Source organism: Helobdella robusta (assembly GCF_000326865.2).
Source record: "Helobdella robusta unplaced genomic scaffold HELROscaffold_4, whole genome shotgun sequence".
Taxonomy (NCBI): domain Eukaryota; kingdom Metazoa; phylum Annelida; class Clitellata; order Rhynchobdellida; family Glossiphoniidae; genus Helobdella; species Helobdella robusta.
In genome coordinates, this window is record NW_008704902.1 from 866518 (window position 1) to 873777 (window position 7260).

A 7260-nucleotide genomic window follows, 5' to 3' on the forward strand; every position below is an offset into this window, starting at 1 on the left:
CATCTCTTCAACGTCAGCGTTTCATATTTAAACATTTAGCCAGGTTTTTTTGGTTGTCGCTTTTCGTTCGGTTTGTTAGTGTGAAAGTTAGTGTAGAATAAGTGTGAAAAATAGTGTGAAAGTTAGTGTAGAATTAATTAGTTGTTCGTCAACGTATTTTTGGCTGTTCAAGTTGCTCAATCAACTGTCAAGAAGCTTTCTTTAAAGTTGTATTTTATTATTTTATAATTTATTTAGAATTTTAATTCAAACTTCAATGTTTCATCATCTTACTTATGCTTATCTTACTTCTTAACAGTTAACTGAACTCAAATCGAACTTCAGCAAAAATTTCCCAAAGTAACCAAAATAAGTTTAAGAAACAAAAAGTCAAAATTAACAAGCCAAGGCTTATTTATGAGATTTTTTGTTTGCATTTTACAATATTTACTTTAATTAATAATTAATATTAATACCAAAAATATTAATGAGGCTAGCCACTATCACTACGTTACAAATACATACAACTTAAAATGAACAAGAAGGCTGGTGGACAAGATTGTTGGTTTTAAAATAGAAAATGTTACTTTACTATGTGACTAACACTAAGAAGCATTTCATGTAAAAGCAAAATCATAGAAATACAGAGTAGAACAATTAATTCAACAGCTTTATTTTATTAATTTAGCTTTTGGAAATAAAATACTGACTTCTTTACACTTTACAGATACCAAGAGTGTTAGCTTAAATGTTAATGTTTCATTATAATTTCTCAAATGCCCTATAGAGGCTTATTTATTTATTTATTAGATAAATCTGAAACAAATAATTAGAGAACCGACAAAAATGATATACAAATTTATTGTTAATGCAACAAAGGGCATTTTCAGCACACCATAATTATTAAACCATTTTAGAATAATGTATTTGATGTGTAATAATTACTGTATTATCATCTCATTTCAGCTTTATTTAATCATTTAATGATGCTTTTGCTTGTGTTCTAATTAAACACCTATTAATTTCAAACATGTTTTAATAAGTACATATTATAAATAATTTAGAGAGGACAAAAAGATGAAGGCCCTGATATTGGTAGGTGGTTATGGGACCCGACTGAGACCCCTCACGTTAACACGACCCAAACCTCTCATCGAGTTTGCCAATAAACCCATGTTGTTACATCAAATTGAGGCACTTGTTGAAGTTAGATCATTTCTTATTCTGTTTTCTTTTTTTTAAATTTGTAGATTTGTATGATTATTATTAATTGGTTTAAATTTTACAATAAGTTATGAAGTTATATGTAAAAAACAAACTCTGCTTACTGCTATACATTCATATAGCATTCAATGTTAATTAATTTATGTTAATTAAATTTTATTTCTTCAATCAATTAAAAAATGAATCAAAATGAACAGTATTGATAAAAATAATTGATTTCAAAAATTACTTAAATGCAAAAAACTTTGAACACAAAATAGTGAAATGATCTGACTGATTCATAATTAGGCAGGTGTTACACACATCGTGCTGGCCGTCAGCTACAATGCGGACATGCTCGTTAACGAATTAACTGCTGAAGAAAAAAGAGTAACTTTTTACTTCATTTTTTAATTTTATTTTCAATTAAATTAATATTCTCATCATTTTACTTTTTGACTAAGTGTTAGTTTTGTTTTTTTCTCTCTTACTATTACTCTCCAATAACTGAATCCTTAATTGGTGATAGAAATATAAAACTTTACATCATCATTATATCAACATTGACATCATTTTAGTAGCTGTAGCAATTAATGTGAACAGAAGAAAATAGTTTCTACCTTAATTAAAATTGTTTAAAAAAAACTATCATGAAACTTTAATATATTATGCAGCTGGGGATCAAAATTACCATGTCACATGAAAAGAGTCCTTTGGGAACAGGTCAGTTGGTTTATTTTTTATTGTTCCGTATATGTCTATGCATGCATTTTATTTTATTGAGTCATCATATGTCAGTAGGTGTTAATTACGTTCTGTCTCTTTTTGTTTTTTGATAGGTTTTCAGTTATTTGATTGACATTTGTATTTCCTCCTCATCAGCTGGACCCCTTGCCCTGGCCAGGGATGTACTTCAGTCGGATTCCTCACCATTTTTTGTCCTGAATAGTGACATCATCTGTGATTTTCCATTCAAAGAGATGATCCAATTTCATCGAAACCATTCCAAAGAAGGCACCATCGTCGTATGTTTTCATTCCACTTCTTTCCACTATCTAACTATAACTTTTTTGTGCATGAAAAGTATGGGGATGTAAATTATTTATATAAAAATTATATTATGTAGTTTTGATTATTATACCCTTATTCGTGTAATATTTCAAGTAAATTTGTTGTAGAAGTAATGTTAAGTCTCATGAGCTTTTTATAAGTTACCTGGCTTGTATAAACATGAGATATCATTACTTTCCTAATTATCAAACCTATCACACCCTCCCTATACATCACCACACACACCCAACCAATCACAACCAGGTGACAAAAGTTGATGAACCATCAAAATACGGTGTTGTGGTGTATGGAGCAGAAACGGGACGGATAGAAAGATTTGTGGAGAAACCTCAGGAGTATGTATCGAACAAGATCAACGCAGGCATCTACATGTTCAACACCAGCATACTGAACAGGATTGAGTTGAGACCGACCTCCATCGAGAAGGAAATCTTTCCACACATGGCAGCCGATGGCGATCTTTATGCATTCGAGTTACAGGGTCGGTTGTCATCTTTGTTATGGAACGAAAATGGCTGCATCGGTGTTATCCACATTTTATTTTGTCTTCCAGGCAAAGAAATTCATTTATTTTTAACACATGGTTGAAATCAGAAGGAATAAAAATACATTAAAAATATTAAGTTAGCCATGCCTTGATATTTTTGCTGCTGTTTGCTCTTTAAATTCTTGTTTGCTGATGTATGTAAAAGTTAATGTTTTCAACAACACTGGTCGACTATCAATTACAGCTTACTCATAGCCACACACATCCACCCAACATTCGCATATCCCATCCAACCAGGATTTTGGATGGATGTCGGCCAGCCCAAAGACTTCCTAACTGGAATGTGCCTATATTTGAACCATCTGAAACACAGGAAGCCTGAAGAGTTGTGTACAGGGATCGGGATGGTTGGCAATGTGCTCGTGGTTAGCTCTTCATCTTTGTATTGTTTTCTATTTTCATTATTACGATATCAATAATAGTTATATTTATAAGAAGGATGTTGATCATTACAGCATTTTTGTTAGAAATGTTTTTTTTTATAATCTTTTGAAACTGCATTAACACATACAGACTAACAAACAATGACATCTATACAATCAACAACACAAACAGCCTAATAAACAACAACGTTTACGCAAACAATAACACAAACAGCCTAACAAAGAACAACATTTACGCGAACTACAACATAAACAGCCTAACAAACAAGGACATTTACACAGTCAACAACACAAAAAAGGTATTCACACAACTAGCCTAACAAACAGCAATATTTACACAAACAACAACGCAATCAACAGCACAAACAACAGCACAAACAACCCAACAAACAACAACATTTACACGAACAACGCAGGACCCATCAGTACGGATAGGTACAGATTGTCGAATCGGCCCTAACGTAACGATCGGTCCCAACGTTGTTATAGAAGATGGCGTCTGTATCAAGAGGAGCACCATCCTCGCTGGCAGCATCATCAAGTCCCACGCCTGGATCAACTCTTCCATCGTTGGATGGAAATGTCAAGTGGGACAGTGGGTCAGTAGCTGCTGGGTTTATGTTGGCTGGCTTTCTGCCATTTTGGTGGTGACCATGTGGTTTGATTAGGATTAGAGTGATAAAAATGTTTGCCGAAGTATCCTTAATGCATTTTACAGTGCCATTGGTTACAATTTTCATAATGTTACTGTCTTGTACTGGATGTGTCAATGCATGCAGCGAGTTAACTCATATTTTGTTGGCTCTTTGTTGTCAGTTTGAACGATAACGATGTTAAACATTTTGTTAAGATGTTGTAGTTAATAATTAATTATAATTAATATAATTATAATTAATATTATAGGTTCGCATGGAGAACGTGACAGTACTGGGTGAGGATGTGATTGTAAAGGATGAGCTGTACATCAACGGAGGAAACGTTCTTCCGCATAAGGAAATATCAGATTCCGTGTGCGATCCCAGAATCATTATGTAGCGTTTTATTATTTGTTTGTTTCGTTTATTTGTTTTTTTGTTGCTTATTAATGTTCTTTTGTTCGTATTGATTGTGATTGTCTTTTTTGTTGGTTTTCATAATTGGTGAAATTTGACTTCCACATTCGTGTCCGTCTGTATGCATGCATGTTGTTTATTTTTTTTTATGTTATTTGAATTAATGTTGTATCCTATCCTGCTATGTTTCTTAAATTATTGTTATCACATATGTGTTTATCACATGCACGTATAAATTATTTCATTCACTTGTCCATTCAATTGTAAATCGTGTAATGATGAATTATAGTTGTTCCACAAAAAACGTTCGTTCAGTTGCTGAAGTGACACTCAGGTTCTCTCCCATGTTGAACATTATTACTATCTTCCATGTTTGTGTATGTGTGTGTTGTGTGTATGTGTGTTTCGACGTTACGTGACGTACTGTGTTGTCGCGCGCGTTTTCTTGTCTGTGAGTATCTGTGTTCGTTCGTGTTTATGCCTTCAAAACTGAAAATAATATTTTTTTTATTATTTTCACGTTATAGCAAAATTTTTCTGATTAAAAATTCTTGCTGTGTCTGATTGTTTGATCATTGGTTGATTGGTTATAACTTAATCAGGATATCTTCTTTGTAACAGTGTTTCTCAATTTTGAATGTAGTTTATACTACTGGTTAATCTTGTTAGTATCATAATACTGCTTACTGCTGAACAGAAGTAATCAGCTTATAGCAGTACGCAGATCAAGTTTCTAGTAATTAAGTGTACATTTAATCATTTGTTCAGTTACTAGTTGTTATTTGTTGGGAAGGAAATGATTTCTGTTGCACAATCATTGTCACATGCTATCCAATGATATTCCGGTTTTTATCTTTTCTTAAATGGTGGGTGGTTGGGTTGTATATTTAACAATGGTGTATTCATTTTATCTTTAATTGTGAAAAATTATAATAATGATTCTTATTTGTTAGCTTCCTGTTTAAAAATTCATCGTTAAGTTAGATTAAGTGTGAAACGAAACGTAGAAGCTAGGGAAGGCTGCATCAACTGCAGGATCAAATTCAACCCATGTGAGAGTAACGCACAAGAATTATAAGACTATGGCGAGTCAGTAATTGAAATAAAGGGACTAATAAAATAAAATGCGATGAATAATGAAGTAGAGTAGTTACAATTATGATAAAAGTAATATTAATAAAACGAAATAAAATAACATGCAAAGTAAAATTTCAGGTAGAAATCGAAATGGTTATTATAGTTGTTTTAAATCAGGTCAATGCCACAACGAGCGTAACATGACAACTAGGTGGCACTGTCAAACGAGGAGACCAACAGGACGGTAACGTCCTTTGTGTATATATACGTACAAAATTAAAAGGTTGATATCTACGCTAATCACGAATTTAAATGAATTTTCAAGGCAGGAAATAAATTTCTGGTTGTGTCATTAACATTCGCAAGAAATCCTCTTCATGAGTGTGCCTCTTCTGAAGAGGACGAACACTTAGAAAAATATTTCCGATTTATAAAAGTTGATACGCATCAACAGATATTTTTGTCAAGTAGTATTTGAGTAGTAGTGCCTGTCGGTTTTACTTAGTAGAAATAGCAAATGTAATTTTATTTAGTTTTTTTTACATTTTTCATAAGAATGTTTTAACTGCTACAATTTACATCATTCTAGGTTTAAGGATATTTCTGTAGTAATGTGTAGTAATGTAAGTTGCAATGGTGGTTCGTTGAGAATGGAAAGAAACTGGCTTAATTGGATTATCATGATCACTCACGAGATAAGCAATCACACATACACACGCACACATGTAATGTGCACATATACACGCAGCATATACTTAGTGCGTGTGCGATATGTACTATCACACGTTAATTTAAACGTGCAATTGCAATCCAAGCTGTCTGTACAATTTATAATTGTTTAAACATTCAATTTGTGATTGTTGATAATTTTTGGTTTACTACTGTCTGTGTATGTGTATGTTTGTATTTGAGTGTGTGTGTGTGTGTGTGTGTGTGTGTGTGTGTGTGTGTGTGTGTGTGTGTGTGTGTGTGTGTGAATTGCTTTTGTTCCTTTTTGTGTGTGTGTGGTGTGTGTTTATGCTGATATAAACATTTCTTAAATATGGATGAATGTATGAATGATTTTAATTTTGCGCTGGTATAGTCTATAGAGTAATGTATTTAATTCAATAATTACATTTTATGAACTGGCTGGTCTTCATGTTGAAGTGCTGCAGTATTGTAATTTATTATTGAGAAGCATGTTATGCTATGCCATTGTGGCTTACTTATTTTCTATTTGGGATTTCATCACATTCCATTTTGTCTTTTCATTCATTCTTTATTTCTTTCGTACCTAATGTACTTCGGTTTTAATTTAATAAACTCTTCACAAATCCTGGCGACGACGACGACGATGATGATGACAATGATAATAATGGAGTATGACGATGACTGCTTAGAGAAGAAAATAACCTTTGTTCATTTTTATGTTTATGTTTTTGCTGTAGCAAAACTTGTGTGTGCGTACTTATGCGAAGATAAATCTCCATTTATCATCCGTTATTATCATTGTTATAATCATCATATATAAGTGGAAATGTATGTATGTATGTATGTGTGTATGTATGTATGTATGTATGTATGTATGTATGTATGTATGTATGTATGTATGTATGTATGTATGTATGTATGTATGTATGTATGTATGTATGAATGAATGAATGAATGTATTTATATATGCATGTATGTATATATGTATTTTTGCATGTATTTTTGCATGTATAATATATATGTATGTTTATGCGGGAGTGTGTTCATGTGTATGACCGTAATAAAGATGAAGAAAAGTATAAGCATTTTTTAACTGTAACACTATTTCACATTGTGTGTATATGTCTGTTTGTGTGTGTGTGTGTGCATGTGTGTATGTTTGTATGTTTCTATGTATTCGTGGGTATGTGTGTTTGTATGTTTATAAAAATGTGTAACATAGGCAAGTTTTCATGTCAATGCTTCAATAAGATCG

General features: G+C 32.4%; 1 protein-coding gene across 1 annotated transcript; it reads left to right on the plus strand.

Moving 5' to 3' along the window:
- On the plus strand, window positions 1–5217 carry HELRODRAFT_106916 (hypothetical protein). Its single transcript, XM_009024407.1, has 9 exons — window positions 1–206; window positions 1044–1185; window positions 1492–1572; window positions 1857–1905; window positions 2065–2207; window positions 2497–2734; window positions 3038–3165; window positions 3600–3782; window positions 4087–5217. The coding sequence occupies exons 2-9, from the start codon at window positions 1057–1059 to the stop codon at window positions 4216–4218; spliced, it is 1083 nt and encodes a 360-aa protein (XP_009022655.1). The 5' UTR covers window positions 1–206; window positions 1044–1056; the 3' UTR covers window positions 4219–5217.
- The last annotated feature ends 2043 nt before the right edge of the window (window positions 5218–7260 follow it).